General features: G+C 45.2%; 1 protein-coding gene across 1 annotated transcript in view; it reads right to left on the minus strand.

The window, feature by feature from the left end:
* Positions 1–12,885, minus strand: part of LOC147642353 (uncharacterized) — a 73,239-nt gene that overhangs the window by 948 nt on the left and 59,406 nt on the right. The window contains exons 6-7 of the mRNA XM_086805596.1: positions 288–494; positions 23–194 (exon numbers count right to left, since the gene is read on the minus strand). Of these exons, the coding sequence (XP_086661722.1) occupies positions 23–194; positions 288–494 (379 nt within the window). The remainder of the gene's footprint in view (positions 1–22; positions 195–287; positions 495–12,885) is intronic.

Below are 12,885 nucleotides of genomic sequence, written 5' to 3' on the forward strand. Positions count from 1 at the left end.
ATGTCCAGCAGATGCAACTAACCCAGGGTTGGATTCTTCTCAATAAAGAAATTGTTCTTGGTGAACCTTCGCATGTGCAAAATCAGGTATTGTGGAAGCCTCGTGACCCTATAACGCATCCTAGCAAGCTGAGGCCTTACAACTTCAGTGACAGACTCACCATCAAACTTTTTTAATATATTGAACAATGGGACCTGCAAGAAGACAGCACGTCATCACCACCATGTATGTAAGCCATAAACCACAACACACTTCTAAAGCCTCAAGAACTTGTGATGAATTAAGACCTGGGGGATAATGTTTTTCTCCATAACATCCTTAAAAAGAGGAGGAGGAGGTAGGTCCAAGCCAAGCATTAGGAAAGGCATCCTGCTGATTTCCCTTTCTAAACTCCCAGGGATACTTTTTTCCTCTTCACCAGGAGGCTTATCAGAATCTTCTTTCCTGTCATTGGCATTCTTACTTTGGAATTCTTTTGTAACTTCCAATTCACCCTGCAAAATGGTTTGAAGATGCATTAGAGTTTTGATGTTATGAAAAAAAAAAACAGCCTTTTTAGAATTTTCGTAAGAATTGTTCCATAAGTTTTATGTAACATTGCAGCCAAGATGAGACACATCAGCGATCATCAGCAATGGTGAAAAACCAAGACTTGTGTTAGCTCCGTGTGTGTGCACATGTGCATGCATGGGTGCATAGGTTTGTGCATGGGTGCGTAGGTTCGTGCTTGCATGCATCCATGGGTAGATGGACCGTGGGTGGCTACACGTGCATGTGTGGTAGGAAAGTGTGCACTTGTGTGAGGCTTGTGCAAACCTCTACACAAAGTGGGATATACATGCATGTGTGTGTGTGTGTGTGTGTGTGTGTGTGTGAGAGAGAGAGAGAGAGAGAGAGAGAGAGAGAGAGAGAGAGAGAGAAGGAAAGAAAGCAAGATATATTAAGTGTCTACTAAAGACCCAATGGGCCTATGAGACCAAAGTGAGACAAAAATGTCCACGACACATCTCATCATGGAACGGAAAATAAAATCAAACAAATCAAAACTATCTCATTGGAGTGATACAAAACTATCCATGACAGAAATCTCATGATGGAATTACAAGAGCATGAAACATGAGAGGAGCATCCGCCCCCAATAAATAATATACCACTCTCCAAAATATCAAGCAAGGGACTGATGAGTATGGCCTAGAAGTCTCCCTCAGCTACGTCATGTGGAAAGGTAGCTCAACGGCAATGGAGCATGTCCTGGATCTGGAGTTGATGAGGGGGTCATGGCCGACGTCCAGGGGGCTGGGGACATCGGCCACACTGGAATGCAGAGGCCTGATCCGACGAAACTCCTCTCGGGCGTGTGGGCCTCCCCTAAGCCATGGGCTGTTCCACTCCCACAAGTCCATGCCAGTCAACCCTGGCGTCCCTTACCACCAGTGCCTACCCATAGGCACTCTCAGTAAGACTATCCATCATCCACCATGTCCATGGATTTACTAAATATGAACCTTAGCCACCTAAATCCACCTGCTTTTCCTAATTCATGGACTCCCCTAATCTGTTTGGATTAGTTCCTAACCCCAAGGGTTAGTGCTAGATATGTAACAATTGGCCCTGCTTTATTTATAAGCTTTTAGTCATTATTAGCCCTAGGCTATTAATTATAAGCTCTTGTTCAATCTAGACCTCTTCTTGCTAGGGCCCTTAGCACACATGTGAACCCTCTAGGTCCCCACGCCTCGGCTATGCCCTTCATTCTAATCTTGGGTTAATTCTGACCCTGATCTTGGGTTAGCACACACCCCCTAGCCCTAATCCTAGGCATGTTGAGACGTAACAGTGGAGTCCGAAACAACCCGAGGTGGATCCAAGGGATCCATTAAATGGGTGTCCTCCTCTTGGGTCCAAAAAGAAGTCGGTGATGGTTAGCAGACGAGGGAGGAGTCGAGGTGGCTCGTGCAAAAGCTCTCTCAAGAAAGTGTCCATGTGTCTGCAAAGCTCGAGCAAGAAGAGCCCAGGGCAATGCTGGTTCGAGAGGTCAATAGTCTTCGAAAGTGGGCCAAATCCCTCATAGAACAGATAGTGAAACCTCCCACGGATCTCATAGTATATTGGGCAGCAACATACGTAATGCTCATCTATCTTAATCTCTCTGTGGCATAATTGGCAGATCCTCTCCTCCCTCGGTCTTCGTAAGAGCTCCCCAGCTCTGAAGACACTTAGCTTAGGCAGTGGAATGAAACCCATATCTGGCCAATCGCAATCCGCATGTCATGGGACATGTGAACACTCAAGTAGCCCAGCTGTTGTTGGATGTTCCATCCTCGGTGAGCGTGAGGAAGTGATCTCTGTAGAAGTGCATCTTTGAAGGAAGCTCCAAAGGTGTGATCCATGTGTAGTGGGTATAGAGGCTTGAAAGATCTAACTAGATAACCCGATTGGCACATCTTCCCTGCCAATAAAGCTGTAGAGCTCCTAAATCTAATCCTGAATTTTGTTCTTTATCTGTTGGAGGCTTGAAAGATCTAACTAGATAACCCGATTGGCACATCTTCCCTGCCAATAAAGCTGTAGAGCTCCTAAATCTAATCCTGAATTTTGTTCTTTATCTGTTGCCCTTCAAGGATCAAAAATCAACCCTTCGTCCTGGGCTCCTGGAAATGTGCCTGGATACCGTGCCGCTCAAGTAAGCTTAAGGTTGCATATCCATGTGTCACTCTGGCATGCCTTATGGGAGCCATAGTGAAGGGTGGGCTACTGAAAGTGACACCAATGTAGACATAGGATGAGAGAACCTCCACGGGATCCCCTCTGTATGTGAAGCTCAATCTGGATGTAAAGCGATGGGGGGTATTGAAGACCATTTTTTACCAAGGTTAACAGTGAGGCCATGCTGAGTGCAAAAATTCTATAAGGCATCCAAAAGTCTCTAAAGCCCCTCGGCTAAATCTAAAAGGAGGACAGATGTCATGTGCATAAAGTAGTAGGGAGATTAATATGCCTGCCAGTTTCGTACCAGCCCTCCCTAATCTGTCAATGAAGCTCGAGATCTCATCAATGTAGAGGCCAAAAAGAGTGGCTGATAGAAGGCAGCCCTGCTTCACCCCAATAGTACTGGAAATCTCTTGCGATGTACCTCCTGGGGCTTTCACTCATCCGGTGACAAACTCATAGAGAGCGATGATGCTCCAAACCATGTCAGATGAGACTCCTATCTCCTGTTGACGTTGTAAGAGGCGGGCTCGGGATACACTATCAAAATCTTTCCAAAAAGCAACAATAAATCCTCTCATGTCGTGCTCTACCCTCCTCGATGATGGAACAAAGGATGAACATTGAATATGTAGTCAAGGGTAGGTAGCTCCTCCGAAAGCATGTATTGAGGCCCTGCATCCTTGTCTCTCTACGACAAAGAACTAAGTTCCGATCCATAGAATTTGGCCAATGTGTGGCCAATGTGATTGTCCTGTAATTATTAGGATCAAGTGGATCTCCGGCTTTGAGGATGATGGTGATGCTATTAGCGAACCAAGAGAGTGAAAATTCTTCACAAAGGCTCTGTTGGGTATGGAGAAAGAAGCCTGCACACAGACACACACACACAGCTGCACGAGAGAGAAAAACAAGTGAAGCTCAAGAGTGCTGGAAAAGATGTACTCAATAATAATAATGAAAGTACAATGTGAGTACATAAAGTAGCCTAGGACAAAGTGCCCAAAACACATAAGTGTATTCACACGGGGAAAAAACATGTGTCCAGTCACAGGGAAAAAGTGCCCGTGAGTAAGCTGTGTTCACACCTAAACTAGCTGGGAGTGGTCATGACCAACAAGCCCCCCTCAAGTGAATGGTGTGAACGGAGACGAGGTGTAGCACACTACCCTAGTAGAGGCTGTAAGCTCAAAGCTTTGCAAAAAGCTTCAAACTTTTCCCTCGAAAGAGGCTTTGTAAACCCATCTGCTATATTGGCATGTGTAGACACATAAGCCAAGTCAATCTCTCCTGCATGGAGCCTTTCCTTGACATAATGATAGTGAATCTCAATATACTTTGTGCGGGCATGAAATACTGGGTTTCGTGCAATTGCCAAAGCACTCTGACTGTCAGTGTAAATGGTGGTAGGGGACTGCTCTCCAACACCAAGATCAACTAAAAGGCGTTGTAGCCAAACACATTCCATAGTAGCTGTAAAGGTTGCCCTGTATTCAGCTTCACAGCTAGAAGTGGCCACTGTAGACTGCTTCTTACTGAGCCATAGTCACCAAGAAGAAACACAGTTACCACTGGTTGACACTCGCGTGTCATAGCAACCTGCCCAATCACTGTCTGTAAATGCAAGCAAGCACAGTGTACAAGAACTGCCATAAAACAAGGCAAAGTTTGCAGTGCCTTTAAGATAGCGAAAGACGCGCTTACATGCTTGCCAATGCATAGTGCTCGGACAATGCATGAATCTCCTCAATTGAGAAACAGCATACTGTATATCCAAACGAGTAGAGCATAAATAGATAAGGCTTCCCACAGCCTGCTGATAGGTGGCAACATCAAAAGGCTCACCAACATGCTCAAGTGACAGTTTTAAACCTGGTTCCATAGGAGTAGAAACAGGTTTACAATCTGTCATGTGAAAACGCTAAAGGAGCTACTCAACATATCTCCACTGAGATAACATGATACCCCCCTCAAAAGGTATAAATTGTATGCCCAAATAGTAATGTAATGCCCCATGCCTGTGACATCAAATGCATGCTGCAAATCAGCTTTAAAAGCTGAAATATCACCCTCTTCAGGGCCAGTGACGAGCATGTCATCCAATAAAGAATAAGGATGAGAACATTGTTCTCAATGTGGCGTACATAAAGTGTACTCTCAACTGAACTATTCTGAAACCCTTTGGCAGTCAAGTATGCATGAATTTTGTGGTACCAAGCACAAGGAGCCTGCTTAAGACCATACAGTGCTTTATGTAAATGGCATACTTTACTTTCTACACCTTTTTGAACAAAGCCAAGAGGCTGAGACACATAAAATTCCTCCTGCAAATCGCCATTCAAAAAGACAGTTTTGACCTCCAACTGATGTACATGCCATTGTTTGTGGGCAGCCAATGCAATAACAGTACGTATGGTAGTCATATGTGAAGTGGGAGCAAAGGTCTCCTCATAGTCAATGCCCTCAAGTTGGGCATACCCTTTGGCGACCAAGCGAGCCTTATGGCGATCAATTGAACCATCAGGCTTACGCTTAAGCTTGAAAACCCATTTTGTGCCAATAGCACGCTTGCCTGGAGGCAAGTCACATAACTCCCAAGTACCATTTTTGTCAATGGAGTCCAACTTCGAATGCATGGCTGCCACCCAATTGTCATCCTCCAATGCATCAACATGAGAAATGGGTTCCTCATTACAAGCGGTGGCAACAAGAGCTGTATCCACATAATGTGAAGATGCATGGCGAGAAGCAACACGTGTACGACCTGACATAAATGTAGACTGTTTGCTATCACGCAAAGTGTCAATCAGCCATCTCGGAACAGTTTTTGACTTCCTAGTATCTGCATCTTCCTCTGCCAATGCATCACCCAAGGTATCCTGATCAATCTAAGGCATGTCAGGATCAATTTGGGGCAATTTCAGCTACTGATTTTGCTGGTTTTCAACAGGCATAGGTGGCTGTAAATGAGCTGAAACTGGCTCTACATTGTCCACATTTGAATTGAATAAAGGAAACAAAGTATCAAGCACATCTTCCGGCCCAATAGATGGCTGTCTCGTACATGAGACAAGTGGTTGAGATGCATATTCATCAAAGATAACATCTCTTGACACAATGATCTTGCCTGTATTAGGCACATAGAGTCTGTATCCCTTACTCTCAATACTATAACCAATGAAAATGCATTTGATTGACTTTGCATCAAGCTTATGTCTTTGTTGTGTGGGCACATGCATATATGCCAAACACCCAAAGACTCATATGAGTCACCACTGGAATCCTGCCATTCCATGCCTCATAGACAGTCATAGATTTCAAGGCTTTAATGGGGCAACAGTTAAGCACATAATTGGCACACATAACCGCCTCAAGCCAAAATTTACTGGGTAGATCCTTGCTCTTGAGCATGCAATGTGCCATCTCCATAAGTGTACGATTACGTCTCTCTGCAACTCCATTTTGCTAAGGAGTATAGGGAGTAGTAGTACACTGACGAGAAATACCATGTAACTCCATGTAAGCTATGAACTCATTTGACAAATATTCCCCCCCTCGATCTATACGCAATGTTACAAGCTTGTGTCCACAAGCATTTTCAGCCATGGGACGGAAGTCTCTGAAAGCTGCAAAGGCACCTGACTTCATTTTTAATCCATACACCAGAGATGGGAAGTTCAAGTGACCAAACCGACCATGCCATAACTCAATGTCACTCAACACACGGGAGGTGGATGCAAGCATAGCATCATGAGAATAAGTACTCCTGTCATACATGTCAAGCTTTACAAGCCACTACATAATGTCCCAGAAAGCATAAGAGAAGCTGAATCTCTGCTGTCATACACTGAGCAACAATGGTCAGAAAACTGAACCTTAAACCCAGATAATGCGAGGGCTAAAACAGAAATGAGATTCTTCTTAATGCCTGGTACATATAAAGTGTCACAAAGAGTAAAACTATCCCCATTACATGCTGTTAGCTCCACATTGCCAATGCCTTTGATGGAGTAAGACGCATCATTGGCACACATAGCTATGCCACCTGGAGGTGAATCCTGCAAATTGACAAATAGATCTCTGCAAAAAGTGATGTGCTTAGAAGCACCATTGTCAAAGTACCAATCTCCAGCTGAGATAGACATACAAGAAGCAAGCAAACTGCATGTAACCACTAATGCATATCCCTCATGAGCAAAGTTAGCCTCTTCTTTAGTGTCCACAGTAGCAGCCAAACCTTGCTGCTTCTTTCTCTTTTCACTCTCAATGTGCTTCCTACATTCCTCAATAAGATAGCCAGGTTTTCTAAAATAGTTAAATCTCTTCTTTCTATTGTTGTCACCTTTTTTAGACGAGGTAGAATCTGAACAGGCATGTGGTTTGCCCTTAGGTTTACCACTAGATGCAGCCCCAGATTTACCTTTGTTTCGATCAAAGGCACTAAATGCCTAATCAACAGAAAGCATAGTGATCATATTAGAACGAGACTGCTCCTCTTGCAATAAGAGAGTCACCAACTCATCAAACGTATACAAGTTTGGATTACCCTTCATGAGTAGACGAAGAGTAGTAGCAAAACCTTGATAGGATTTTGGCAAACCCTAAAGCACTGTAGATACAAGTGAACCATCTGAAATGACCTCATCAATGTTGATGAGCTGCTCTTGCAAATCCTTGATGCGGGTAAGGAACATGTTCATTGAATCACCCTCATCCATATGCTCAGACTCAATCTTCTTGCGAAGATAGCCAACACGAGCCTCATTACGAAGAAGTAAGTACATCCCATGCACCCTTAGAAGAAGTGCATGAACGGATGTGCGGTATAACCTGCCTTTTGCATGAAAGGGCAATCAAAGCATGTGGCTGAGCATCCTTGGCATCCCATCTGAGCTGTTCTGAAGTGGGTGGCAAAGGTGTAGAAGATGTAGCACCACCTAAAGATACATCATCACCTATATCAATGGTTCCTGAAGTACTTGCTGCTCGTTCAGGAGCAATAGGCCTAACATCAGCCCTTGATACATAAACCCACAAATTCTTTGGAACAAGTACATGTTTCATCATGTATGCCCACATAGGATAGTTGCTGCCATCCAACTTATCCTCAACGGAGAGCATTCCAAATAAATCACTAGTATTCCCAGACATGGTTGTCACAAGTGTGTACAAACAAGTAGTAATGCTGCAGTAATGTTGTAACATCCAAAAATTTGGAAAAAATGCCCCAATGTCAACTGAATCTGCCTCTAACACCCAAAATGCCTGCAAATCTCTATAAAAGACTTGCAAACGGTGTCAATTTTTGCAAAAACCCCAAATTTCTAGCGCAATTACGCACCGAATCAAGCAAAATCAGTGCCAATGTATGCCAATGTTGCAATTTTGAGCTCAATGGTGAAAAGTCCCAAAATTAATGCACTATATTTAGCAATTTCTGAGTATTTGAAAAAATTACAGAAATACCACATGTTGTGGAGCAGCTTCAATTGGGCAGGTACAATAGTACAATCAACGGGTACAGCAGTACACGTGTAAGGCAGCATAGTACGGGCATGTACACAAGGCGGCGCAGTACGGGCGATGCAAATCTGGGTGGTGTCGCTGTGCTACAATGGATCTGGTGCAATTACAAGTGGCGCAAGGCGAACAGGGCGGCGCAGGGGGGACAGCGCAGAGCGAACTGGGCAGCACAGGGGCGGCGCAGATCTGAGGCGCAAGGACGATGCAGGGCGGCGACAGATCTGAGGCGGCAGAGTGCAGACAGGCGGCGCCGTACAATACAGGCGGCGTAAAGATGCAAAGGGCAATGGCAGGGCGGCGGCAGATCTGAGGGGATGCAGGGAGAAACCCTAACCCTAATGCTCAGAAACCCTAACCCTAATGCTCTGATACCAATGTTGGGTATGGGAGAAGAAGCCTGCACACACACACACACACACACAGCTGCAAGAGAGAGAGAAAACAAGTGAAGCTCAAGAGTGCTGGAAAAGATGTACTCAATAATAATAATGAAAGTACAATGTGAGTACATAAAGTAGCCTAGGGCAAAGTGCCCAACACACATAAGTGTGTTCACACGGGAAAAAACCTATGTCCAGTCACAGGGAAAAAGTGCCCGTGAGTAAGCTGTGTTCACACCTGAACTAGCCAGGGTGGTCATCCCTAACAGGCCTCCGCCTCTAGCACCAATCCATAGAGTTTGGCCAATGCGCGGCCAACAATGATTGTCCTATAATTATGAGGATCAAGTGGATCTCCGATTTTGAGGATGATGGTTGGTGATGGTATTAGTGGACCAAGAGGGTGGAAATTCTTCACAAAGAGCTCTATTGAACATGTAGGCTGGAAGGGGCGCCAAGGTATCATCGGCATGTGAGATGTACTCGGCAGTGAGTCCCTCGTGACCTGGGCCCGTTAATTACTAGTCTAGGGATGGCCTTGAAGACCATGCTCTTTGTGGAGGTGGTGGGACTAGTGGTGGCTTATGGGGGATAAGAGAAGTGCCATGTAACTAGGCAAGTGATAGATGTGGGGGCCGATGTTCTCGAAGTTTCCTCCAAGCCTCTTTGCAGTTCAGCCCTAAGAAGAGTCGGTATAGCTCATCCTCTTTCTGAGCATAGAACCCTCGTTTCTTGCATTGGGTAAGACATTGAGAAATGTGTTGTGTTTGGCGCTTCATGATTCTCCCAATCCGTACTCATACTTAAGACGGAAGTGTGTGGCTCGGCATTCGTCATCATACCAACAGTTCTGGGGCATGGAACCGCAAGGTGGCTTGGCAGTAGACTGTCACGTGCAAAAGAAAGAAGTGGTGGCAAATGTGTAGAGAATGGTGGTGAGTAGCGATGTGAGAGGGGTAGGGGGACATTGGGATCAACACCTTGGAGGTGGCAGTAGACGTGATCAAAGTAAACAAGGTCAAGCTCGTGATCAAAATGGACCTAGGTGTAATGTGAGATGAGCGGTGGTGGCAGGGGAGCAAGTGGTGTGCAAGTAAGAGTGAAAGAAAGGTAGGCATGGTCCAATTCAAAGGGGGTGGGAGGATGGAGAAGTCAGGGAGAAGGTGTGCCAAAGCACGAGATCCCATCAAGCAGTCCACGGTGCTGGTACATCCTGAGTAAGGGAAGGAAGTGAAGGCGTCAGAGGAGGTTCCATACTGCTAACCTCAGGTGTTTGATCTCATAGACCCTGCATCCCTATTTGGGACGGCGCTCAGTGAGGATGGCGCTCAGTGAGAATACCCCGCCATCTCTATAGATAGCCCACTCGCCCACTCTAATGGGCCTCGTAGACTGTCACCACGCCTCACGCCAATGTGCCACATGTGCTAAGGTGAGATCATCCCCCATGTACACTTTGTTAGCATATTCATCCCCATATTCTGCCCATGTATTGTGCCCACATTTGATTCCTTTTATGGCCCTTGGTTGTGGTCTGGCCACCCTTATTTTCACCATATTTTTTCCCATTTTCCTGGTTTTTTTCCCAGGTCGGGTGATGCTTTTCCAGTCAGCCAGCTCCTATTGTTCAGTCGGCTAGGTCTTGTTGCTGCAATCCGCCAGCCCCATATGACCTATATATAGGTGGGCTAGCCTCTCCCCTTTTCCATTCATTCGTTCTTGAGGTGTGGTTCATGTGTTGACACACTCTCACCTTTTGTATCCTTCACTTATGAGACTATTATGTCTCTTGCTCAGGACTGCTTTCATTGCAATATATTCAGCTTATTAGCTTCATATCTCTTTCTCTTGCACTTCTCAGATCAGCACACTCTAGTGCTCATCTTGCTTCCGCTCTGTGCACTCTTTCATGGTATCATCACTCTAGGTTCACAGTTTTCTCTGCTGCCTCAGATTCTGCCCTATCTACAGTCCCTTCACCTCTGCGTTTTTCAGATTCACAGCCCTCTAGATTGCTGCGTTTTCTGGACGATTGCTGCTGGTTGCTCTACCTTCTTCTAGGCTTCATCGCTTACAGCCTACAGGTATATTCTCATCAGCGTTTTTCTCTACAAAGGTGTGGAAGCTGGTCGGCCTGTATTTTCAGGTTGCAGCCCCCTATTTGGCTGCGTTTTCTTCTCCAGTGGACACTATCTCTTGCAGAGGGGGTCTTGTGGTGATTCTGGCTTTGGTGGCAACCTTGGTACCTGTGGTGGACACTTCTTTCTTTTGAGGTGTGAGTTTTTCTTCTGAGATTGAACCCGAGTTTTAGTGATGGCTGCCTCGACTGCTCTTCTAATGTTCTCTGAGTCTACAAAGTTGGATGGCTCCAACTGTACTCTATAGATGGTGAAGGTAAAATCAGCCTTGTGTGGAGTGGATTTCTGGGACTGGCTCGTTACGACTGCCAATGCCACCTCTCCCACCCTTTCTACCGTTGGTGTGACTCAGGCGCAAATTGATGTTTGGCAGGCGAATGATCCTCATGCTTTCTCCTTTCTAATGTTGAATTGTCAAGATTCTGTTCTCTCTCATGTGCGTACAGCAGATGTTGCACATGAAGTTTGGAAGGCACTTGCATATCTTTACGAGATTTAAGTCTCCGGGTCGGATTTTGGCTTTGGAAAAGCAGCTTATGAATCTTCATGTTTCTGCCTTTCCATCTTTATCTACTTTCATCACGAAGATGAAAGATCTTCAAGATGAGCTTGCTGTATGTAGCAAGGATATCTTTACACAAGATATGGCTATTCAGCTTCTCTTCAAGCTTCCAAAGAGGTTTGATGCTTTCTTCCGGTCTCTTGTTTCTTCTCCTCATCCTGTTCAGTCACTTGGGAGGAAGTTCTCCCCTCCATTATGCAAATTGAGTCTCGCTTTGAGAAGCGGACTGGCACCTCTGGTGGTTCTGATGGAGCTTTGGCTCCTCGAGATAAAGGGAAGAATTGACAAAAGAAAGGGAAAGGGGGTTCTAACAAGAACTCGACAAAGATAAAGACAAAGACCAAAAAAAATCTTCTAAAAACAAAGACGTGGAGTGTCACTACTGTGGCAAGAAGGGTCATAAACAGCCCCAATGTTACAAGAAGCGGGATGAAGAAGCAAAGGACGCTACCTCTACAGCGATGTCCCAGACCAAGAAGGACAATGGTATTCTTTTATTAGCCAGTGCTCGTCATATACTGGCTCTTGTGACTTCTCGATCTCGGTCTTGGATTGTGGATAGTAGTGCTACTCTTTACATGACACCTCATCGGGATTGGTTCAAGGACTTTACTGCCAGGACAGGCTATATCACTTTGGGTGATTCTTCTTCCATGCTAGTTCATGGACGTGGCACCATTCCCATCTTCCACTCCTCCGAGGACAAGAGATACTTCTCTGACGTTCTATACATTCCAGATTTGGCATTTAACCTTTTGTCAATGAGTGCTCTTACAACTCAGGGTGCGGAGGTGATCTTCTCTCATCACGATATTACTATTCGTGATAAGGAGACTGGTGCCATCTTGGCTCAAGGAGTCCAGGATAGTAGCTTGTACAAGTTGACCGCTTTGCTCTCTACTGGTTTTTCTTCCGCTCTTTGGCATGCTCGGTTTCGCCATTTGAGCTATCAGCTTCTATAGCGAGCTTTCAAAGGATGCGTTGGTTGAGGGTTTACCAACTATCAAGGCTTCAACTTTTGTTTGTTCCTCTTGTTTACAAGGGAAGCAACACCGAGCCGCCTTTCCGAAGGATGCAACACACATATCTTCGACATCACTTGCTCTTGTTCATGCAGACTTATGTGGTCCTATGAGTACCGCGTCTTTGAGTAAGGTGTTGTACATGCTCATGATGGTGGATGACTTCTTCAAATTTACTTGGTTTCTTGAAGTCCAGGAGCATTCGGAAACAGCTTACTAGAGCATATACTCCATGATCCATCACGGAATGGAGTTGCAGAGAAGATCGACTATCATGGAGATGGCTCATGCTATGCTTGAGCTTCTACTACTGTCTATATTCAGAACAGGTCTCCCACTAGATAAAACTGCATATGAGGCTTTCCATGGTGAGAATCCCTCTGCTGTTCATTTGCGAGTATTTGGTTATTCGCGTATTTGGTTGTTCGGAGGCAGCTCACTACAACATATACTCCATCACAAAATGGAGTTGCAGAGTTGAAGGATAGAACTATCATGGAGATGGCACGTGCTATGCTTGAGCACTCCTCTTTACCTCGACGTTTCTAGGC

The sequence above is a fragment of the Cibotium barometz genome, chromosome 1 (assembly GCF_041138505.1).
Source record: "Cibotium barometz isolate CiBa-2024 chromosome 1, ASM4113850v1, whole genome shotgun sequence".
Classification (NCBI taxonomy): domain Eukaryota; kingdom Viridiplantae; phylum Streptophyta; class Polypodiopsida; order Cyatheales; family Cibotiaceae; genus Cibotium; species Cibotium barometz.